The 25,989-nt window shown below is 36.2% G+C and overlaps 1 protein-coding gene across 1 annotated transcript; it reads left to right on the forward strand.

The window, feature by feature from the left end:
• The first annotated feature begins 696 nt into the window (after window positions 1-696).
• Window positions 697-24,527, forward strand: LOC136035158 (transport and Golgi organization protein 11-like). Its single transcript, XM_065716716.1, has 5 exons — window positions 697-797; window positions 8,788-8,895; window positions 11,171-11,262; window positions 15,215-15,369; window positions 20,077-24,527. The coding sequence occupies exons 1-5, from the start codon at window positions 767-769 to the stop codon at window positions 20,279-20,281; spliced, it is 591 nt and encodes a 196-aa protein (XP_065572788.1). The 5' UTR covers window positions 697-766; the 3' UTR covers window positions 20,282-24,527.
• The last annotated feature ends 1,462 nt before the right edge of the window (window positions 24,528-25,989 follow it).

Here is a 25,989-nt window from a genome sequence, read left to right on the forward strand (position 1 = left end):
TCAATTACGGAAGAAAAAGATATGGGCACTATATGGCGTTGCGAGAGCGCTGTACTAAAGAGAGGGGTAAGAAGGCAAGTATATACAGAATGCACTAAATTGTTAATCACCGAAAAAAAAAATCAAAGAATGATGTTTATACCAAGCTGAAGGTGGAAGGCGGTTACTTGTCATAGTATCATCATTTAACTAGTCAGAATTGATCACTCTTTACCGATCTTTTCTACTCACAGGGAAATCCATTGCGTGGTAATGTGCCGACCTCAGATAACGTTTATATTCAGTTTTAGTTTTACGTTTGAGAGCAGCCAAACACCCGAAACCTGCCCGACCACATTCAGTCCATATCTGGAGCCATAGTTTTGCTTTATTTTTTATCGAATTTAAACAAGGGTCCATTGACCAGATAGGTTTTTGTGTTCTCTTTGTTGTTGAAATACGGCAGCTTCAGTGTTTTTTCAGTGTTTTAAAATTGTACTTTGTAGCACAAAACAAGCAAAAACTCGACTGAATAACCATTTCACAGGTGTAATAATGTTTTAGTATAAATAAAATGATTGATTTATCAACTAGTAAGGAACATGAGAAAAGGCATCACATGATGCATTCATTTTAATCCCTGCTAAGTTTTTAACGGTATTTTTTATTAAATGTTCAAACTTAACGCTGTTCAAACTTCAATGTTCGAATATTAAGCAACGCTGGAGCATAAAAACTTAAAAATATTTGAAAAAAAGATAACATGGAGTTCGGTGAAAATTGAAAAATGAATATTCCTGACCAGATAAAGCTGAATTGTAAGTTTTTCACACTCGGATACAAGATCCTGGCTGTATGCTAAAGATAGTAAAATTTTGGGTTTGTCTACGCTTAGAAAATTTATAGAAGTGACAGGAACATTAGGCTATAGGTAGTGCAGCCTATTAGACATGATTAGTTAAGCCATGATTTGGTAAATATGTAAAAAATTCCATTACTAACATAGGGACAAGCAGAGGATTTCAGTTAATACCCTTTTCAATGCTTTTCCAGGTAGAAATTAGGCTAACAATCATTTCATTTGCAAGCATACCCTACCATCCTTATTGCTGTATGTAGGCTATCCTATGGCTTTATTTGATATATCAGTAAAATTCTAGTTTAGTGACTTTTGACTATCTTGGAAAGGGGTTAGGTTAGGAAAATGAAACTTTCAGGGATGGGTTTACAGGCTAAAGTATGGGTGAAATTCTAGTTAATTGACTTCTTGCTATCTTGGAAAGGGTTTAGGTTAGGAAAATGAAAATTTCAGGGATGAATCTACAGACTAAAGTATGTCCTGGGAAGGTATTCTGAAGCAACTACTTCTACTCCTCCCTCTGGAGGGCCCTTACCTTTGATGACCTTTAAAAATATGTGAGTTATAACAGTGAAACCTTGCAAAATAGATCTTCTGCTTAATTGAAACACAACAAAAAATTTTTCAGCTTCACAACTTTGCTCGATTCCATTTTATAAGGTTTTAAAGATATGCAAATACATTTCCTGAATTAAAAAAAAAACAAAAAAAACATTGATATGGATCAAAATTCTACTCAAATAACAGGAATTGCATTTTCAGAACTAAAGGCAGAGAAAAGCAACTAATAACTGAAAATTAAGGTAAAATGTTGTTTTGTCAAAATTTCAATAGGTATAGACCTGTCATTTAGCAAATTTCAGGGCCCTCTAGAGGGAGAAGGAGTGGAGGTGGGTACTTTCAAATACCTTCCCAGGACATACTTTAGCCTGTAGACCCATCCCTGAAAGTTTCATTTTCCTGACCTAAACCCTTTCTGAGATAGCAAGAAGTCAATTAACTAGAATTTTACCAAAGTATGTCCTAGAAAGGTATTTTAAAGTACCCACCTCTGCTCCTTCTTCCTCTAGAGGACCCTGAAATTTGCCTACATAACAACTAACAATAAAATTCTAATTAATTGACTTCTTGCTATCTTGGAAAGGGTTTAGTGCAAAGACTGGTTCTCTTATAGAAGCACTTATAGATGGCTGAGTGGCCTTCACACTCAACTATTTTATTAGCCATTGATTTGGAGTGCACAACAATTTCTCAGTAGCTATTTGATTGCTTAAGATTTGTAATATCATTTAAAGCTTTGTTATATGTACTGTCAGTAAATTGTTTATGGTCATGAGGATCCCTGATGTCTTGTGGATCATTTTTTAGCACTACATTATATGATGTCTTTGCAGTTTGTGAATTTTAGTAGCAGAGGCTGATGCATTGTTATTTTTTCAGTATTTGATTTCACTTTTAAGAGCATGTGGGTTGTGGTGTCAATACATCTATCTAGCTTTTAGGAAATCATGTTTAGCAGCCACTGCAGCATTATGGACTAACCCACTTGTTTATGCTTATATTGCTTGTGCTTATACATTGCTTGCTTGTGCTTATATTTATAACATTGTTTGCTTGTGCTTATATTTTGTATTTGTTCTAGGTGCTTGGGTTTATAATAAACTATAAATAGTCAAATGCTACATGGTGTCAGACATCATGGAGATCACCCACCCGTCAATAAACTGGAATGCAGACAACCTCAACTCAGAATGGACCACATTTGAAAACCACGCAAAGCTTATGTGCCAAGGCCCCCTTGCTGACAAGTCTGAGAAAGTAGCATGTGCCTACCTCTTAATCTGGGTTGGTCCACAAGGCAGAGAAATCTTCAGCACTTTTGAGCTTGTGGATAAAGAGAAGGACAAAATTGAGATCTACTTCAAGAAGTTTAGAGACTATGCTGCCCCCAAAAAGAATCAAGTGTTCTCCTGCTATGTTTTTCCACATTGATTTCAAGATCAATACGGGTGCTCAGGTCAACATCCTGCCTTCACAGTACCTGGACAAGCTGTCGCCAAAGCCAAAGCTGCTGAAAGCCATGCAACGCCTCACCAGCTACTGTGGATTGACAATACCCTATGTAGGAGTCTGCAATATTCCTTGTCACTACAAAAATGGGCCTACAAAGCAACTCACCTTTTTTGTGGTTGAGTCAAACACCACACCTATAATTGGGTTTAAAGCAAGCAAAGACATGAACCTGATCAAGCTTGTTCTGACCATTGAAAAATCACCAGTCACCAAATATAGTGATGTTTTCAAGGGTATAGGCAAACTCAAAACAGAGTGTGAAATATACTTAAAAGACAATGCAACACCCACAGTACATCCAGCTAGGAAAATACCGCTAGCCTTAAAGCAGAAGCTCAAGACCGAGTTGGAGCGCCTAGAAAGTCTTGATATCATCAAAAAGGTCAGTGAGCCAACAGACTGGGTTAATGCCATGGTCATGGTGGAGAAAAAAGATGGTGGTGTGAGACTATGCATCGATCCTGTTGACCTGAACAAGGCGATAAAACGCCCCTACTATCCGGTCCCATCTTTCGACGATGCCGTTGCTGAACTGGATGGAGCGGCAGTATTCAGCAGGCTTGATGCCCGCTCAGGCTACTGGATACTCCCACTTTCCACGCGATCCTCCTACTATACAACCTTCAGCACTATCTACGGCCGATACAGATGGAAGAGATACCCCTTTGGTCTAGTGTCTGCACAAGACGAGTTCCAGAGAAAAATGGAAGAGGTGTTTGAAGGATTGGAAGGTATCAGAATACTTGTAGATGATATTCTGGTATATGGAAAGAACCGCAAGGAGCACGACCAGAGACTATCCGCCGTTCTTAGAAGAGCCAGAAAAAAAGGAATCCGCTTCAACAGTGAAAAATGCAAATTTTCCAAAGACAAAGTCAAGTACTTTGGACATATCATTAGCAGAGACGGGATAAAACCAGACCCAGAAAAGATTAGGGCTATACAAGACATGCCAAGCCCACAGTCTAAAGAAGAGCTACAGACACTATTAGGAATGCTCAACTTCCTATCAAAATACATACCCGACCTATCCTCGAAAAATAAGCCACTGAGAGATCTTACTAAAGCCACCGATTTCAGATGGGAAACCGATCATGAAGCAAGTATGAAAGAGATCAAGAGCTGCATTTCAGAAAATCTAGCTTTCTTCGACCATAAATGCAAAGTAGTCAAACTCAAGGTTGACACTTCAAAGCATGGACTTGGAGCTGAGCTCTCCTCAAATGGGAAGATCGTAGGATTTGCATCTAGGGCCCTTAGCACGACTGAACAGAACTATTCTCAACTAGAGAAGGAACTGTATGCGATCGTGTTTGGGTGCAAACACTTCCATCACTACATCTATGGAAGAAAAACCATCATGACAACAGATCATTGCCCATTAGAGACCATCTTATCAAGACCACTCCATACAGCACCAGCACGACTACAGCGAATGATGATTCAGATCCAGCCATACGACATCGAAGTACACTATAGCCCGGGGTCAGATATCCCAGTCCCAGATGCACTCTCTCGACTACACCTGCCAGACATTGATACCAAAATGCAGAATGACATTGAAGTTTTTGTGCATACAGTGATGAAATCCTTGCCAGTGAGCAACTCCAAACTAGACAAAATACGCCACGAGACAGAAAAAGACACTCAATTCAAGGCAGTCAAAGAACTCATACTCAAAGGATGGCCCGGTACACGCCAGTCGTGCCGAACAGATGCCATTCGATTCTGGAATATCAAAGACGAACTAGCAATCCACAAAGGGTTAGTTTTGAAAGGTCAACGAATCATCATACCCCATCCTCTTAGAACCAACATAATTCATCAGCTACACTCAGCACACCTTGGGATCGACAAAACCAAACAGCGCGCCCGGATGATTGTGTACTGGCCAGGGATGAACGCTGACATTGAGTCCTTCGTCCAAAAATGTGAAACATGTGCTAAATTTGCAGCAAATAATCAAAAGAAACCGTTGATTAGCAACCAGCCGCCCTCACTCCCATGGCAACACATTGGCATTGACCTTTTTGACTGGAACAAGACCTGCTATCTCATCACTGCCGACTATTATAGCAGATACTTTGAAATAGACAAATTGTCAAGTCAGACATCAACCGCAATCATCGACAAACTGAAAGCCAACTTCGCACGTTTTGGAATCCCTCAGCTGATAACTTCAGACAACGGCTCACAACTTTTCTCACAAGAGTTCCGAGATTTTGCGCAAGAGTGGGGAATTAGTCTGAAAACCTCCAGCCCCATCTATCCGAGATCAAACGGTCTGGTGGAGATATCAGTACAAACCTGCAAACGGATACTAACCAAAGCGAAAGAAAGTGGAAACGACCCACATATTGCACTTCTAGAATATAGAAACAGCCCAGTTGACGGCCATGCCTCACCTGCTCAACTCCTCATGAGCCGCCAGCTACGGTCAGTCCTACCATCAACATACAACCAGCTAAAACCAAGAGTCACCCCCCTTCAGACCTTCCTACAACACAGATCGAAGGAACAGGAAAGACAGAAACGCTATCACGATAAGACTGCGAAACCGCTACGTGAACCTCAACTGGAAGACCAAGTTTTTATCCAGAAGAAAACAAACGGCCCCTGGACCAAAGCGAAAATCATATCATGCCATGAGAACCCCAGATCATACATAGTGGAGACAGAAGACGGTTCCAGGCTGCGACGAAATAGAGTCCATATCTCCCGCCATTCCTTTCCCGTAGCCAAGGAAGAGGTCAGAATCCAGCCCACCACACAGGACAAAAGCAATGATATATCCCATCCCATCTTAACCGAATCACCCCAGCCAATCCGCACAGACATCGAAACCTCGCCAAGAAATGTTCCGTTACCAAGAGAAGAAGATGAACCTTCTGACCCACCCCTTGTCGCACCAACCATCGTTCCTACGCCTGAAAATGCCGCTCCCGACTGCCCAGCCACAGGGACTAAATCCCCTACCACTACATCAAAGGTGATGCCGCACACCCGCAGCGGCAGAGTGGTTAGGCCACCTAAAAGGCCGGATTTGTAGGCAGACCGCCTTTCATGAAAAGAAGGGAGATGCAGCATTATGGACTAACCTGCTTTTTTATGCTTATATTGCTTGTGCTTATACATTGCTTGCTTGTGCTTATATTTATAACATTGCTTGCTTGTGCTTATATTTTGTATTTGTTCTAGGTGCTTGGGTTTATAATAAACTATAAATAGTCAAATGCTACAGCCACTGTAGCAGAAATTTGCAGCCACTGTAGCAGAAATAGCATTGCCAAAGATTCGAGTTTCAAAGGGATTAAAAATGACAAAATATGGTATATTTTTCTTCTCTTTGACAGCTGATATGAAGAGCTTATAAATGTCTATAATGTTTCTGTTGCCTTTGACATGACTGATGCCTTGTATGTTAAGTTCAAAATAACTAAGTCTCTTTGCTGATAAGGTTGCATTGTGTGTAAAGAAACTCACAGCCAAGGTTACAATGCAATCTGTTTTCACACTTTTGTTAGTGGTTGTGCAAGAAATTTTAGCACACATTCAAAACTAGTGTTTGCTCATGTTTGTCTTTCAGAAATAACAAAAAAAGTTAAGATGATATCAGAAGGTAATCAGAAAGTAGGCTATTTTTAAATGCTCAGATATCAATAAGCAAGGGAAGCATTGGCTTCTGCTACCTATTCCCTACAGATTAAGGGAGACACCCCTCACAGCAGATACAACAGTGCTTGCAAGACAAAACCACCCCTCTTCTGCTCACTTGTTAGTAAAATTGGCAGAAATAATTAATCAGTTAAAATAATTCAATAATTATTCTCGTATGATTATCTCTCACTTGTAATGCTGAGACTTGTTTGTATTTGGATCAGAAACTATAATCCTTTGCCAAATATTGCTATTCATAACTGGGGTCAAAATTTACTGAAAAAGCTTACTGGTTTAATAATGTTATGTTAATAAAATATTCCATTTAAGACAGATGCATTCACCTGAAACTCTGAATAAAACGTTTAGACAAAAGTTACTTCTAAATCCTGACCCATTTTAAGACAAATATTCTGTTTTACAATTCTTGTCTTAGATTAAATATACCCAATGTTGACTGTGTTTGTGATTGGGGAATGTTGTTCAAACTTTATGATCCTTGTGTCAAAGAATAGACAGCAATTTCTAAGATTAGGCTCAAGCTTTAACTGTGTGGCCAAGATTAGGCTCCACTGTAGTCTATCAGTATATTTCAAATTGTGAGTGTTGTGTATTGTTAAAATATTCCAACTAATCATTTAGTTTTTTAAAAAGGTTTTTACCTTGTTAACTTGTCCTTGATTTTGACTGGTTAATAAGATTTTGATGGTAAAACTATCTAATTTCTAGGCAATATGATAGGAATTTTACAAGGATTTAGCTGTTAATGATTAGATTGGCTGGCCAACTATTGGATATTTTACCCTACTCTGTTTGTGGTTAAAGTAATATTTGAGACCACTCATCCCTCCCCACATGATGGTCATGTGTATAGCCAATCAATCTAAAAATAAAACAATGAAATTGTTGTTCAGGGACCTGTTCAGTTGTGATGGTAGATATTTACATGACTTTGCCAAATCAGAACATGACAAGTATATATTTTTTTAATTGATGCTGATAATGTGTCAGATATGATTGGCATGTCTGAAGTTGTGCCTCAGGGTGTTCCCTCACCTTGTCCACCCACTTCTCCAAATTTATAAGTATAAAGTTGTTGTACCTCTATCAACTTGTTAACCATGATTGCCCTGGGTTCTTTTATGGAAGACTCTTAGATACCTAAAAAACTATATCCTATATCAAAAGGAAATAAACATTTCTTCCATGCTTGGTACTTGGATTTTGCTAAAGTTGATATTTATAGACTTGCAAGGCTGTTGTTTATAAATCTCAGGTTATTACAACAGTCACAAATCAAAACACATTAAATATATATTATACAAAAGCTGGTTGGTAATAACTTGCTAAAGCTGATAATACCATAGTTAGGCCCTTGTTCCTTGGGGTTACATTACATTGATATGACTTTTACATGCCAAGAGGAAAGGTAAAAGGATGACACCATGGAACTCAGAGCTACTTTTTTTGTTCTTATTCCTTTTTGTTGATTTTCTTCAAAATTTGTATCTAAGGGTTTCTATACCCACTCATGATAAATTTATGGCTACTTGCATTGTTCTTATGCAAAACATTAAAAAAAAATTATTACTACATATCTCACAAATGTTTGGCATGTAATAGTTCTTTTGATTCATGACATGCCCTTTTTAAGCAAATCTTCCATCATTAAAAGCAAATCTTTTATCATTAAGTTTCTGCCTCCTTGACCTTCAGTTTATACAAAATATCAAACTTAAAACCAACAAAAATTACTGAATATTGACAAAGTAAAAACCCAAACCCACCAGAAATTACAACAAATAAATATTTATTACTATAATTGATGTTTTGCAGCACTGCCTCCCCCTCCCCTCATTACATTCGCACAAAGACTAAATAGGCGATTATGTTTTACTGAAAGCATAAATGAATTTAGAACAATTTTTCTTTTGTTTAGTATTAAAAAAGTAAATATGATTTAATTTAAACTTAATTAAACCATAATGAAGAATTATAAAGAAGTTTAGCTGTGCCTATTATTAGCCCCACAAGAAAGACTACAGGACCCTTTCTTGTTCAACCCAGGACCCTTTCAGACCCACAGAACCCTTTCAGACCCACAAGAAAGACTACACGACTCTTGCATCACACTGGAAACATAAATGTATGTTGAGTGCTATTTATGATATTATTGAAAGAAACACCAAAATAAGGCTTGAACTATTCTCATGCTCTAGGTGAACTTGAAGACCCCTTTTCTAGCCCTATCAGGATGCAAAATGGATACCTGGGAGAACCTACAAGTATCTCTACCATGATAGTGCCTGAAAAAATCATCCTTATGGGTAAGTATTCAAGCTCTCCATCAACTAAACAAATTAAGTTATTATTGTTAGTTACTGCATGGGGCCTCTAAATTAAATTAAGACATGTAGCCTTTATAAGGGCTTATAGTGCTATAAGGGTTTTCGTCTTGAACTGATATATGTAGGCTTTATAGAGAAGCAATTTTTGTGATTTGCTGCGTGCTAAGAAGAAAATATTCATGATAAATGCATTATGACCTTTCAAATAAAGGAGTAATGGTCACTTTTCCATAATCTCTGAAAGACTTGGATTTTAAGCAATTTTTTTTAGCTTTCAACTGCCCTGGAAAACCCTCCTATATCCCCCTTTTCCCTGCTTTGGGCTTCTGCTGGGCAGGAAGGAACAAAGTGGGTGGATTGGAATCTCTGTGGTCCTTGCCTCAAAGGGGTATTCATCTGTATTCAAGCACTTTTATTTCAGGATTTTATTTACCTATTTTGCCAGCTGAAGGAATCATAATAATTGATTGACTTTTGAACCAGTCATACTGTATCCCCCTCTTCTCCCTCTCAAATTCTTCATACAGTTACTCTGTCTTTGTTGTTTGAATGAAATCTTCCAAAAATATGGAACCTATCATGGATATATACAGATCAATCTTAAGGTATTTTTTTCACATGATTCTCACAGCCTAATTTGTCCATTTATGTTTATTTGATCCCCCACCCCTCCTTGGAAGTGTTGGTTCCTTTATATACTTTCCTGCTTGTGTACTTTGATCTTTATTCAGACAAGTTGTGAAAATCCTATGTCATAGTATGAAACCAGAAAAATGCTTGATCACCTTAATATCTAACCAGTATTCCAAACTCATTCCTTCCCTGCAATCCCTCTGTAGGTTAATTTTATGAAAAACACCACAGGATCCGATAATACAGATTTTTTAACCTCAAAATACCCATATCTGTGAAGCATCATACCTCTTGAAAGTCTTTACATGCACATAGTAGACAAAAAATAATTAACAAAACACATCGTATATATGTGAAGATACAGAAACACTAATAAAAGTACAAATTAGGAATCATTATCAAATGATAGTTCAGTCAGAAATTAAAATTAAATATAGAATGCTTAGTTATCTTGATGTCTATCCGGGCCCTCTAAATAACCAGTTTTAAATTGTGAAAAATCTCAGGATCTACTATTAATCTGCTTTTGGAGCTTCAAACATTACTTATTTCATAATTTGTGCAACGTATTTATTTGTAAATTTTTTATCGTATTTTTATTTTGAGATTCGACTCTTGATTAAAATTCGACTCTTTCTTACCCAGAGTCGACCCAGCTTTAAATGGGTACCTGGAGAAATCTGGGGAAGGTAAACAGGAAGGGTGTGCGAAAGCACAGGATGGTTGGCCCCCAACCCCCCACTGCACTTCCTGGCTGAAGGGCCAAGAAACGGAGATCAGCACCGCCGGTAGGGACTGTAAAGTCTAATGCCGTATCCTTTACCTTTACCTTACCTTATTAACAATAGTATTGTCAGTTGGTCATAATAATTTTCTTTTTCTCCACTTCAGGGGATAGGAGGACATTGATGTTTTGATATTATCAGTTTTGAAAAAAAAAGATTTGTGCTTGTCTGTCAAATGGAACGCATTCAAGAATTACGCTGTAAAACATCTAACAGAAACCAGTTTCCCTCCCTAGATCGGTAAAAAAAAATTTATTTTGAGTGAGAAAACTATGATGTATGCACATTTTCATTAAACATTTAATATATAAAGGTGGTTAGGGGTTAGGTTGGGTATTTAAAATTATGCGTTCTGGGTGGCCTAGTTTCCATAACTCTTTGTTTTAGTTTCCATGATTTTGTTTCTAAAGTATTATGTTATCATCATGTTTTGGTATATTTCATTTGGATTAACCCAACTTTTTTTATTGAGTGTGTTTCCTTTAACAGACAAGTACCATTAGATTATCTTTTCCAGAAGAAACAGTTCCTTCTGTGTAAAGGAAAAACTTTTAAAAAATGTGTTTCTCCTGGAAAATTAAACTCGGCGTTTTGGAAAGTAGGTTTCATGTCTCAGGTTTCGGATAATAAAATAAAACACAATTGCTTAGAAGATCATTCCGTAGAAGCCATTGGGACGGAGTTAATGCGTATGGTAGTAATTTTCAGAATTTTAATCCAAACTGGCACTATTGGGTATTTTTTTTTTTTTAACGTAGGCTTTTAGTTTTAGTTTATATTTATGTTTATTTAATTTTTAAAGTGAATCAGTTTTAAGAGTTTATTTTATTTGACAGGTAATGAAAAATGCATCTTTGATAGAGCTCAGCCGCATGAAATTGAAGTACAAAATGCTCTAATGCCAGCAGATCCAGCCATCTCAATCCAGGTAAAAAAGAAATAAGTTCCAGGCCATTAGACAAGTTCCAGGCTAAGACCCATCAAGACCCATGCCACACAGTGTTAAAATCTGGTCATCTCAATCTATGTGAGAATGCTCCATGTCAGTCAGGCTAAGATCCATTAAAATTTATGGTATCCAAGGCTAATGTCAAATTATCTTAATCTTAGTTAGAAGGCTAACTCCCATTCCATCAGGTTAAGATCCTGACTGTATAATGTTAAGATCCAGTATCTTAATGCAAGTTCTTACACGCATTACAGACTCAGTCTCATGTCATCTAGGCTAAGATCCATGCTACTCAGTTTAAGATCCATGCGATCTAAGGCTAAGATCCAGTCATTTCAGTCTATGTGAGAAGGCTCTGTCCCATGTCAGTCAGCCTAAAATCTATTAAGATCCATGATATCTGAGAGTAAGATCAAGTCATCTCAGTACAAGTTAGAGGCATAAGTCCCATGCCATCCAGTTTAATATCCATGCCCTCCGATGTTAAGATCTGAAATCCCCCAAAGGCGGGGGGGGGTGATCAAAATTAGGTGAATATTAATGTGGTTGTGGGGAACTCGTGCCAAAGCTTGCTGATTCTGTTTTAAATAATCCTATTGTACTTTTTCTACTTTAAGGTTCGTTCTTAATACGAATTTTAGATAAATAATGATAAACCTTCAAGACTTTAGCCTAAGTTTATGTAGGGGTAATATGAGGGGATTTGTAGACGATGATTTCGCATTAAGTCTTCAGTTTAATGGTCTAAATGGTTGGACAAACCTGCATCATCACCTCTAGTTCACAAACTACCTTGCATAATTTTTTTTTTCATGTAGGCTACTGCACTGTATTGCTACTACAGTGCATATTATGTAGGCTACTCTATTGCATAACAAATTGGAATCACTTTATTTAATCACGACCTGAAATGTTTGTGCTTTTTTTCGAAACCTTAAGTTAAGCAGCTTCTGTAGAAAAAATACATGCTTCTGCAACATCTCAAAAGGCCTTTTCTTCTTCTTTTTTTTCGCTCTAACCAATTCTGCACCATTATCCATAAAAGAGCTCAGATCGGGATATCACCAGGAGTAATCCTCCATGGGGAAATTTTCTGTAGGATAAACTTTCCATTGGGGGGAGGGAAATATTTTCTGCACTGCGGGCATCCTCCCATGATCTTAAAAAGGATAAGAAATTGAATAAAAACAAGTCTCTCTTCAAATGAAAGTATGCTAAGGAGTATTTTTCAAGAGAAATCGTAAACAAGGAATTTTCCGTGGGCATTCCGCTGCGAGGATGGAGTTGTCTGGGGGTATTTTCCTGGTGGAAAATTTTACGTGGGTGGAACTTTCTATGGCGGAATTTCTTATGGGGGATTTTCTGTGGAAGGGGGTGAATTTCCTGGGATATTTGAAAAATGATCGGAAATAAGATAAAATACACAAGTTTTTTCTGCTGAAAGTAAGGAGCAAAATTACTTCATAAAACGAACAGAAATTATTTTATATATGGGGGGGACTGCCGACTCCTCAATGCGCTGCTCATCACGTAAAGTTTGATCTTCTGTCTCAGTTCTTTAAGAATGATGGCTGGAACATAAGGGTTGTGTAATTAGAATCACTTTAGTGTGAAGAGAGGGGTATTGAGGAGGGTACAGGCCTCCTCGTATACGGAATGTTTCTGTTCGTTTTATGTTGCTCCTTACTTTCAGTAGAAAAAACTTGTTTTTTTTATTTTTTGCAGAAAAACGAACTATTGTATTGTAGCATTCTTTTATTATATTTTTTGCCTCTTGCAGAGGCAATTCACTTCACACGAGACCTACCCTGTTTGGGTTTGGATGCATATGTTTCAATTTATCTAGTTCAATGACTAATTTGCATTAATTTCATATATTAAGTGTTTTATGCACTCATTTTCAATACTAAAAAGCAGAATGAAGCTACAATATTTAGTTACATGCGGCAAGTCAAAGATTAGAAACGCTTTCCCTCACAATGACGTGTCCTTTTTAGATGCAAATGTTTCATTTTATCTAGTTCAATGACTAATTTGCATTTATTTCAGATACTACTTATTTTTATGCACACATTTTAAATACTAAAAAGCAGATCGAAGCCACATCATTTAGTTACAAGCGGAAATGTCACAGATTAGAAACGCTTTCGCTCACAAGAGACCTATCCTTTTTGGATGCAAATGTTTAATTTGTCTAGTTCAATGACTAATTTGCATTTATTCAATGTACTACATATTTTTATGCACACATTTTAAATGCTAAAAAGCAGAATGAAGCTACAAAATTTAGTCACTCGCGGTGATGTCACAGATTACAAACGCTTTCGCTCTCAAGAGACTTGCCCTGTTTCCATGCAAATGTTTCGATTTATCTAGTTCAATGACTACACTTCAGATATTTCATGTACAAAACTATTTACTACTTATTATGTAAAAAGAATTCATATTCTTTTGGTAACACGCTGGAATTTTTTTCCAATTATTACTAATTTTCTGTATACTCTTGGATAAAACTATTCTTGTAAAATGCTGAAAAAGTTTATTTTTGCTCCTCTGTAAAAAATTCTAAAAATAGAATATTTTTTCATCTGGGGTCTGTTTGGTACCATGGCCTTATAAGAGTTTAGTTCATCGTTTTGAAGGAACGAACTGTTGCAATTTAAATTAAGATAATTAAATCAAATTCAATTATTAAATCAAAATCATTCATATGTCTGCTCTCTTTTCTTCTTTATACGTTGTTTTGGTTTTGTGTTCCTTGTTACTTTTTGTGTTCTTTTTTTCACAATAGATCTTTAGATTTTCCCAGTTTTGATTTGGGTAAAAATATGGAAACAATCGACTCAGTTAAATAGCAAGTAATCACCTTAATTGCATTGCAGTTACTTACTATTAATTGAATCATTCAATAGTGCAATTGAGATCAAATGCGGCAACAGTTCTTCCTTTCGAATTTTGTTTCTTTTTTTATATAATTGTTGAGACAAAAGTTCGAAGATGAACTAATACATTCTTATTGTAAATTCTCTGTTCTAAAATGATTTGTTCTAATATTACTTTAGTTCAATGAATATTTCTTTTTGTTTGGCCACTTGTTTGACTTCTTATCGGTAAAAATTATTAGGTTTATTTCTTAGATTTTTCTGTGGTGCATTTCACAGAGTTTGTTCATTGATCTCTGTGCGCTTCAAGTAGAAAAATAAAAACGTCACATTTTTAACAGAGCATCCTTTAGACTCTTCTCGAATCATAACACTAAATGACCGAATAGCTTGTCTTCATTCTATTATATTATATTTTTGTCTTATTATATTTGTATTTTATGTTAATCTCTCAATTAACAGTAACTATTCACTATTCAGTGGAGCTTTGCCCAAAATTGGCTGTAAGCACACAAAGAAAACACCTCGGAAAATTTGGTGTTGCACTTCCTCAGAATGCACAGTTAGTTCACCACAGGAAAATTATTCCACCAATCGATCCCCTTCTCAGATGGAAGGAATGGATTCATTATTGCAAATACATCTCCACAAGGGGGCAGGAGTGTAATTTACTATGAGGCAGGGAGGCAACTGCCCCCTCCAGACCTCAGTTAGCCCACCCAAGCTGAAATTTAGGTTCTGTAAAAAAAAATCTAGTCAAAACTAAGACAAGCCTTCATGATTCAAGCATCCAGAGAAACAGGTCAATTTTCTTCTTTAGTATATCTTTGCCTTTGTTGTACTATATGACTAGTTTTTCATTTCTCATTAGCATTTTCACTTGATTTGGGAAAATCAACTTTGTCCCACCCCCGCCTGTCTACTGAAAAACACAGTCCAAATAGAAAAATCACATTAATACATTTTTAAAAGAAAACCTATTTTTAGACTCCTCCTAGAATCATAACACTGAATCTAAAATACATTTTTGAAAGAAAACCTATTTTTAGACTCCTCCTAGAATCATAACACTGAATGATGAGACCTTCAAAATTACTGAAGATGACATCAGTGAAAAAATTACTGTAAAAGCCAAAAATCAAAGTCGAACTGAAATCAGAGACATTGGAGTGAATGTTACAAGAAAAGATAGTCTTACTAGAAGGTAAGCCTTTTATTACTGCCAAATGTTGATCGCAGGTTTTAATTTCTATTCGTTTTAGGATTTATTTATTCATCTGTAGCATTATCTATTATTTTTAGGTTTGGTTTAAATAATCACTTTGATTAGTTTTATGTTTGTTTATTTGTTTTAATTTTTACTTGTTTTAGTTTGAAATCGTTACGTGACTGTCTTAGTTGTTTTAGGTCTTAATATGTTTCTTTACTTTTATCCGAAATTGTTTTTGAAAACTTTTCAATTAATAAATAAATAAGATCCCAGACACCTATTCTGCAAGCGCTTTTCAGAGCTTCTATTATCTTTTTGTTTCATGTTTAACCAAAGTAAATTTTGTTTCTTTTTAAAATATGTAAGGGGAAGCCCCAACTTCCTGGAAATTTCCCAGATAAGTTTTCGAACTTAAGTCTTCGTGGCAGTGTATCGCGAAGCTTAATCACCGCCAGAATTGAAATCTAGCTGTTTTTTTAGTCTCATCAATCCCATTAACTATAATTAATATAATAAATAGCTCTGTTATAATATAATAGATAGCCGTTTAATTAGAATGTTGTTAAATAACAACATTACAAAGAATGTTGTTAAAATAATTAAAATAGCTCTTAAAATTACTGAAAATACTTTAGCGTAAAGAGCGAGATATTGACGGGTGGGCAAACTCCCGTATACGTAATAATTTCTGTTCGTTTTAAGTTTTAATTTTTCTCCTTACTTTCAGTTGAAAAACTTGTTTTTTTAATTTAATTTCTGATTGTATTTTGAATAATGCTGGGAAATGCAGCGCCTCGTTCATGGAAATTTTCTCCCCCATGAAAAATTCCTTCATGAAAGATCCTCCCATGTAACTCTCTCCTTCCGAACTTCCTGCTCTCTCCCGTCCCAACTTTCTGGAAATTTTCCAGATAAATCTTCGAACTTAAGTCGTCTTAGCAGTGCATCGGGAAGCTTAATCACTGTCAGAATTGAAATCTAGCTGTGTTTTTTTAGTCTCATCAATCCCATTAACTATAATTAATCATAATTATACATTGTTATATACCTTACAATTGTAGCCTAAACGTCGCTCAAGTAAGCTTATTTCTTGTCAGAATTAACGCATAGGGAATATTCAGCTTTCTTTAATTTTATATTATGTCTCTGCTAAATCAGAAAGGCTGCCCTTATCTCTGAAAATGAGCTCTTAATTTTATGTATCTTCTCGCATCGCCTATGCACGAGAGTATAAGGCTGCTGCTATTTCTATTAATACCTCAATACACCACCAAGTTACCTGAGACCAATACAGCTGTGCATGTTTCTTCGCAGAATCAAACAGTTCATGGTAACAAACTGTAAGTAAGGAGCGACCCGGCATAATAGTAACTGAAACTCTAAAAAAAGAATTTTGATACAAACAAGTACATCAAAAAGAATCTGATTTTTATGCTGATATAAAATATTTAAGTTTCATCAAGTTTAATCCTACCTATCAAAAGTTACGAGCCTGTGAAAAATTTCCTTATTTTCGAAGAAAGGAGGAAAACCCCCTAAAAGTCATAGAATATTAATGAAAATGACACCATCAGATTTAGCATATCAGAGAACCCTTCTGAAGAGGTTTCAAGCTCCTATCGCCAAAAATGTTGAATTATATTGTTTTTTGGTGTTTTTTTGTTTTGTTTTTTTTTGCCAGAACAAAGATCACGGATATGTGTTTATTTGTTTGTTTGTTTTTTTATCATGGGTGATCGTATCGACCCTGTTGTCGTAGAATGTCACAAGAGCGCTCATGCGAAGTTACGAGCCTGTGAACAATTTCCTTATTTTCGAAGAAAGTAGGAAAACCCCCTAAAAGTCATAGAATATTAATGAAAATGACACCATCAGATTTAGTATATCAGAGAACCCTTCTGAAGAGGTTTCAAGCTCCTATCGCCAAAAATGCTGAATTTTATTGTTTTTTGGTGTTTTTTTTGTTTTGTTTTTTTGCCAGAAGAAAGATCACGGATATGTGTTTATTTGTTTGTGTGTTTTTTTTTATCATGGGTGATCGTATCGACCCTGTTGTCGTAGAATGTCACAAGAGCGCTCATGCGGACGGCAATTAAAATTTCTAGTATCCTTTTTAATTGACAAAAAAATGGGATTTTTTCCCAAGTCACGAGATCAAAATTTTGAGATAGCCATTTTGTTCAGCATAGTCGAAAAACCCAGCATAGTCGATAAACATGTCTTTGGGCACGACTTAATCCCCCACAGTCCCCAGAGAAGGAGCTGCAAGTTACAAACTTTAACCCTTGTTTACATATAGTAATGGTTATTGGGAAGTGAACATACGTTTTCAGGGGGACGTTTTCGCGTTGGGTGGAGGGGGCTACGTGAGAGGATCTTTCCATGGAGGAATTTATTATGAGGGTAGAGAATTTCCATGAAAGGGGTGCAGGATTTTCTAGCATTATTTAAAAAAAAAACAGTTTTATTAAACAACATTATTAAAAAAAAGTTTTTTCAACTGGAAGTAAGGAGCAGCATTAAAAACTTAAGACGAACAGATATTATTACGTATATAAGGGGTTTCGTGTCCTCAATAGCTCGCTTTTTACGCTAAAGTATATTGATTAATTTCAACTATTTATTCTACAGCCTTTGTGATTCAGGGGTCATTCTTAAAGAACTGGGACAAAATTAAAGCTTTAGTTTAAAGAGCGAGGTATTGACGAGGGGATGAACCCCCTCATATACGTAATAAATATATACAAATATTAAAGTTAATTACGTAAATGAATTCGTAAGTTACGTATATTTATTACTAATAAAAACATTCGTAAAAAAGTGAAAAGTTCAAAGTTCCCTTTTTAAGTAACCAAAAAATCTTAAGAAAGCTGGAGCCAGCAGCTCCCACTTTCTGCCAAACTATCTGCTCAGTTGTGATCACTTTCTGCTGAATTCTGGCCTGCTCTAATGCCCAAAAAATGAATTGTCAATATGCCTTCCGTACTTTTACTTGCTGCAGGGCCAGGCGTGAACGTCCCACCCGGTTGATCTATGGGTTGAACGTCCCACCCGGTTGATCAAATGGGAGTCAACTCTAGACGTTGACTCCCATTTGTAGCGATCTTGTTCCAGCTCTTCAAAAAACTGGAGCCAGCAGCGCTCCCACTTTCTGCCAAACTTTTGAAATCCACTAATGGTATCGAGGTCGTTTTTGACAGTTGTATTCTTCAATTTACTGCTATGACTTTTGCGCCAGTCTGGCAAACGAGCAGCTGGAATAATGCAGTCATTGGGTCTTACTAGGGCATGACTAAGCTAAGCAATCTTCTTTGTTTGACAGTCGTGGCTGTGGGCTTGGTGTTGCATCAGCGGTGACGTACATCAGCATTTGAGATTCTGTCGGAATTAAAATCCTCAGGATTTTTCGTAAAAAGGTTGGTTGTCAGAGACTTCCATACCATGTAGATGAAGCGCCTTCATTGGCTAAGTCCCAACTGTATAAAAGAGGACAGATCTAACAGCCGCTTTGTAGACACATTTTCTTTTTCATACTGATCATCTGTCGGTTTCACAAATGGCGGCATAGTTGAGAATAGATGGCTTGGGCTTTGCTAATTCTGCTCTGAATGCCAAGGTCAAAGCCTTCACGAGAGTATTAGCGAACCAAGATAAATGTGAAGCTATCGACTTTTACAAATTCGTATCCTTAAAACACAAACTGATAATATAAATGTATATTTAGGTCCTTGACTTTAGTTACTGACCTTGCTGATATTCATACCTAGTAGCTGAGAGAAATATGCTATTTCATTTAGCATTACTTGAGCAGATGCTGGATCAGAAGTAAAAGCAGTGATATCATCGGCGTAGTTCAGGTCAGACACGTTAATACCGAATCCCATAATTACACTATCAAAACTCGAGTGTGTTCTTTCTAAAACTCAGTCTATGTCTATGCCCTGAACACTGTATATCCAGGGAATGGAACTTAAATGTGAAAGCCAAGTTTTTTACTCATTCTATTGCTTCTTTGTCTGATATCAGTGATGCTACAGAAATAATTGATAATTGAACCTTCGTCAGTGTTGCCGCGTTGAACCGTAAAAATAAATATCCCCCATAAAACTAGTTAAATTTGACAGCTGTTTTCATTCGTAAAAGTTCAAACAGTAATAATATGTTTTGTCCCCAAAGACTTCTATACCTGCAAAAGGAAGACTAAATGGGTTTTTATTTTCGTGTGTTTTTAGCTCATTTGTTGCCTGAGCGATGAATAGTTGGTATGCCTATGCCCGCTATCCCTGTATATCCATGGAAATGAAGTTCGAATCTAAGAGCTATTTCTGTTTTAGTAAATCTATTGCTTCTTTTTCTTGTATCAGTGATGAGCCAGATTCAATCGATATTTGAACCTTCGTCAGTGTTGCAGCGTTAAGCCATAAAAATAAATAGCCCGAAAAAAAATAGATAAATTTGACAACAGCTTTCCTATATTCAAACATTATTAAGTTGTTTGTTGCCAAAGACGACTATATCTGTAAAGGAAGGTTAAAGTTACTTGAGTTGTTTTCACTTGTTTTCAGCTCATTTTTTGTCTGAGCAAGGAATATTCAATACGCCTATGCCTTGATCTCCCTGCATATCCAAGGAAATGGAGTTCGATGTGTGTAGTGCATGGCTACCGCTTAAGCAACAGTCTAATAATGATCTCTGTTTTAGTCAATCTATGGCATCTTTGTCCGGAGTCAGTGATACTACAGAAGAAATTGATAATTTGAGAAGACAAATTAGTCGAATGAACCGAAGGTTGATGACTTTAGAATTGGAGAACCAGCATAGACAAAACAGAGAATTTGTTATGTATACTTTGGGATTTGGATATTTTTTACTGAAAGCTTTACTCTGGCTTAGTCGTAAAAACTAGATTATATTTTGAGTTTACTTTTTAAGCTGTGTTCGTAAAAATCAAAAACAGTGTTTTAGGGGATTAAATAAAATAAACAAGTTTTTGAAATCAAAAGTAAGCAGGCAGCATTAAAACTTAAAACGGAGAGAAATTATTCCGTAGGCTTATATGAGGGTAGTTGCCCCATCCTCAATACCTCGGTCCTTACGTTAAAGTTTGACTTTTTGTTCCAATTATTTAAGAATAACTCCTGAAACACAAGGGCCGTTTAATTAGAATAATAAGCTTTTTTAAAAGTTCTAAAAAACTTAAACGTAAAGAGAAAGGTATAAGAGAGGGGTAACCCCCTCTCTTATACGTAATAAGTACGGTTCGCTTTAAGTTTTTATGTTGCTCCTTAATTTCAGTTTAAATTTTTTTTTATTTCTGATTGTTTTTTAAATAATGCCGAGAAATCCAGTTCTCCTTTATGAAAAATTCCTCCATGGAAAGATCATCCTACTTAACCCACTCCTATTCTAGAAAAATACTCTCCCCCCCCACCAAACCAAAATATCTGTTTACTTCCCAATAGCCAATATTATATGTTTGATTGATTTATTACCTCCATAACCTCCTGTATTATATGTTTGTTTGATTTATAAACTATAAATGTTGTAAGTTTGAGTTGTATGGTTAGTGTGTTTTGGTTCAACGACAATTTCTTTCATTATGGCTTATTGCTAGGTTAGGGAACACATTCATTTTTATTTCACAGATCCTTGTGATTATTTTTCATGCATTAGTATTAGTTTTCATTCTAGTTTTAGCTACTTTAAGAATCTTTTGGACTACCGTAGCCTTGTAGACATACGTTTTTGTTTAGTTGCTGATATTGAGCGTGTTAAAAGGCTGAAATATTTTAGTTGACTATAATTGACTTGACTATAGTCAAGTATACTGTAGTTTAAAAATATATAAACACCAAAAGTTTACTTCTTTGTCAGTGAGGAACTCCGATTGTCAAGCAAAATTTAAGCGGAACATTCCGATTTTAAGCGGAATATTCCGATTGTCAAGCAAAATATTAAGCGGAACATTCCGATTTTAAGCGGAATATTCCGATTTTAAGCGGAATATTCCGATTGTCAAGCAAAATTTTAAGCAGAGACTACGCTCTGACTCAACTCGGTTACATGATTTATGAAAATTCAACTAGTGTTTGAGGGTAAAACGATCAGAATAGTTGTGACTCGTGGGTAAAATGGTTAAAGTTGACTATAGTCCAAATAAAATCCAAGGTCCGAACGCATTCACGGTCTCCACATTTCTGATACTGAAAAAACACAAGCTCTCAGAGCAATCTCCCAGTCAAGACAAAAAAATTCTTGTATTTATATTCAGTCATACTTCAGTTAAATGGCATTGTTGCCATTTACCATCACGTCTGCCAGAAGAGATGGACTAATCAATCGACTAGTTTCGACATATTACTTAGAAAAGAAATTTTTGGGAAAGTTTTATCTTTTTATCCAGGCTATCACAATATTGATTCAGTAATATCTCTGGATTGGCTAGGGAGATAGTGTTTAAAGTTTATGGTACTGTCAGGGAAAAGAAGGAGGAGGGTTAAGAAAAGAGGTTTCCAATTTTGTGTTTGGGTAGGTGAAAAAAAATTCAAGTGGTTAAAACTCTAAAGATAATATATCATATCAATGGTTTCTTTTAAAGCTATATAGCATATTTCTTGGTGCCAGGAATAATAAATGTAAGTAGTAGTGCCTTCTTTTAACCCATTTTCATTACAAAGTCTTATTTATTTGCTGAACATTTTCTTAAAATAAGCAAGAGATGGTTTTCATGGCGCACTCTCTCATAAAGAAAGTTCGAAGGGGAAGTACAAAGTGAACTTAAAGGAATATTTCTTGTGTACATTTTTTTCAGGCAATTAAAGTGAAAAGTATTAGAAATAAAACCAAATGTTTAATAGTGTGGCATTGCACTCGTGTAAATCAAGGGTAAGCAACCATCAACTGACTCTCCTTTTAATCATAAAGAATATTTATCACATTCATTACCCCAACATCAACTGACTCCCCTTTTGATCTTAAAGAATAGTCATTTTATTTATTACCCATCATAATACTGATTCTCCTCTTAATCATATTGAAAATGCCATCAATACAGAAAAGGTCATCAAGTGACTCCCCTTTTTATCATGAAGAATAGTGATTATATACATTATCCCATAATAATACTGACTCTCCTCTTAATCATGCTGAAAAGGCCATTAACTGAAATCAATACAGAAAAGGTCATCAGCTGACTCTCCTCCTTATCATGAAGAATGGTGATTATATTCATTCTCCCATCATAATATTGACTCTCCTCTTAATCATACTGAAAAGGCCATCAACTGAAATCAATACTGAAAAGGTCACCAACAGACTCCCCTCTTTATCATGAAGAATAGTGATTATATTCATTATCCCGTCATAATACTGACTCTCCTCTTAATCATACTGAAAAGGCCGTCAACTGAAATCATACATATTAATTAGAACTAATATTGTGACTGGCTCTACATGCAGTTTGATTATTGAGACATCGATCATTGAATTAAGTAATATTTCGACAGTCCATTTGCGCTATTTTTCATTTAGCTTTCTTAAATTTAATTTCTCTTTAAAAATTTGAGCCACAAAATGGAATTACTAAATGTCCAACTTATTTCCCTTTTTAACAAGTAAATTATCAAAAGGAGTAAATGGGATAATACTCAAAAAGTATACCAAGAAAAAGTAGGTGACTATCCAAAAAGTCAACTAAAACAAAACAAATTGTTAATAATTCAACAAAAGGTCACATGAAATCATGGTTCGGGTCACATCAGCTTCCAAACTTTTTCTACTGGTAATTCTTCCATGATTAAAAACAATAGTCTCTTCAATTGATGAATAAAATGAAAAACCACATAAAAGAAAAAGCATTAAAAGTAGGTATTTCTTCTGCAGGGTATTCCGTTTTTGTTAATTATTTTTCTGGACACTCAGTAATATTAGTGTGGAGATCGCAGAATATAAATCACTTTTATAAAACGGTTGTAATTCCATACCAAATTTTAAGGAGTATTTAGGAGGCCAGGGCACGTATTTAGGAGGTTGAGATGGCTAGGGCACATTCTGCGGATGAAGGATGACAGCTTGCCAAACATTGTTCTTTTCGGTCAACCGTCTATGGCTAAACGGAAAGCAGGTTATCCTTTGTTGGGGTGGGAGGATGTCATAAAGAAAGATTTAAGGGAAATGACAACTTCCTGGAAGGGTGTAAAGAAGAGGCTTTGAATAGATTAGGCTGGGGAAGGAGTGTGCGTAGTTGTGTTGGCCTCAGGTGGCTTGGTGCTGCGGTGAGTTGTTAGTAATAATAGTAGTATTTAGGATCAATTGACTTAAAAAACAATCGATTTTTGTCTTATTACTTAGTTTTTTTCTTGGGCTGTTTAAAAAATTATTCAGAATTTCATGTTTTTTTCGTTTTTTTTTTTTTTTTTTTTACTTATAAAGAATTTGAAAAAGGGATATAATACGAAGTACTTAAGAAGTTAGTCTACTCTTGTATTTGTCTAGATTGTTTGTTGTTTTGGTACCCATTTATGTGAATAAGTAATATGTGCCACAATCGTATGTGTTGATGAGTGCATTATCGAGGTGTCATTTTCTTATCCCAATCCAGATTCATATTTCTTTTCAATTAACTTACATTGGTTTGCAGAAAAGATCAACGTTTTGAAAAGTTGAAATAAGATAGATCTTCAAGAAGAATCAGTTTCCTAATCATACAGATCCCTCCCTACCCTCTTTGCCCTTTGGCTTTCAACCCCTCCTCTTTAAATTTTAGTACTTAGTAGTCCAGTACCGTATGATAACCTATTCGTTTCTTGCCATTGGATTTATCTTAGCTGTTGTTGTCGCTTCTATTTCTTTTTTTGGCTGTGCCATAACAATCTGGGACGTCATTCGGGGGTACCACAGCTCTCCATCAAGTTTCAAGAATTCAAAGAGGAGGCTTGAAAAGTGGCTATTTTGACAGGAAATTAAAACATTTCATGTCAAAGATTGGACCTTACCCCCTCTCCACTCCCCTTTGTTTAGTCAATTGACGTCCTGATTGTCAATGTGAATTTTGTTGTGTTTTTAGAAAGTTGAAATATGTTTTGTTATTCTTTCTTGTAATTTAATTTAAATAGAATTTACTTGTCGTAAAAATAGATCTTATATGTTTTTCAGCATGCCTATGAAGTTGCGCCTTAGCTTCTCTTTTTCGGAAATGTTCAGACCACTTTCACCCTCAAATGTATAAAAAGACCATTCAGAATAGCATTGCGCACCAATATAGATGCTAACCATCCCAAAATCGAATCTTGGTTGCACCATTCATAACGTTTCTAACGTTATGAATAAACCATAACGCTATGAAAAAAGCTAAAATTTTGAACACTCAACACAAACCACCCGCCTAAATCAAACTTTAGAATCATAGATAAAAGATATATGTATAGAAAATATCATATTTTGTGTAGTAGGCAATCGTTCAGCTTTTTGCCATTGAAGGAAACCTTAGTCACAACTTATTCCATGTGGACGAGTAGGGGAGGCGAGGGAGGATAAAATCAAAAGTTAAGTTTTCGGCCATTGATTTTTGTAGGAGATTCTAATCCTAGAAGACGGAATCTCCGCATAACCCCCCTTGTGCTTTTGTGTTTCAGGTGTGCTCTAAGGGTGATGCTTCGTAAAGTTAATAAAATAATAAATATATTTTTTTGCCCGAGCACAACTAGCAGTGGATAGAGAGAGAGAGAGAGAGAGATCGGTATATTTAAAAACTATCGTAGCATAGCTAAATCCAGTTTTTTACAAAAATCTTACATTTAGACAAAAATCACACACTACAACTCAGCATTAAAAATTGATGTGAAGAAAGGCACAAATGAGTTGGCGTATCGATTAGTTGGTACTTTAGGGGGTACAAGTTTATTTTTTAACCGAGTTCGGCTATTGGGAGGGGCTGGTTCGGGTAGTAGTGATCGGTGGCTCTTATTGGCTAGGATGAATTTTCCAAATTGGTGAATAAGGTGTTCAAGCCGTACTTTAAGTGGAGATAAATTTAATTTAGCGAGGGCTTGATCATAGGGCATGCCACGGTTTCGGAGTGTAATCCTTGTCGCTCTTTTCTGGACGCACTCTTATGTCGCGTAATAGGTACGCTGTGCGGATAGCAGATGGACCCCACACCGGGCACGCGTACTCGAGCAACGGGCGAACATAACACATGTAGGCATGGAGAAGACTTTCAGTTTCACACCCAAAACGCCTCATTTTGGTAAGTGTCTGAAGGCTTGCATTAGCCTTGTGGACGGTTAAATTAATATGGGCACTGAAACTACAGTCACTAGTGAAAGTTACTCCTAAGATTTTTATTTCGTTCAACATCGGCAAAGGGACTAGAGGCATATCTATATTCCGCTTCAGAGGGTTGAAACGAATTATCTTCGACTTGGCTACGTTAATGGTAAGATCATGACTTGAGCATTCGGTCTTTAGCTGATCAAATAACTGGTCTGAAAAATGCTTTGTTATGATAGTGTTTTCGACCAGGTAAGCGAGCACTATGGACAGATCATCTACAAACTTGTAACGGTCGTCGTGATGGTTAAGCAGGGAATTAATTATAGCCAGGAAAATTATTCC

This window comes from Artemia franciscana, chromosome 14 (genome assembly GCF_032884065.1).
Source record: "Artemia franciscana chromosome 14, ASM3288406v1, whole genome shotgun sequence".
NCBI classification, from domain to species: Eukaryota; Metazoa; Arthropoda; class Branchiopoda; order Anostraca; family Artemiidae; genus Artemia; species Artemia franciscana.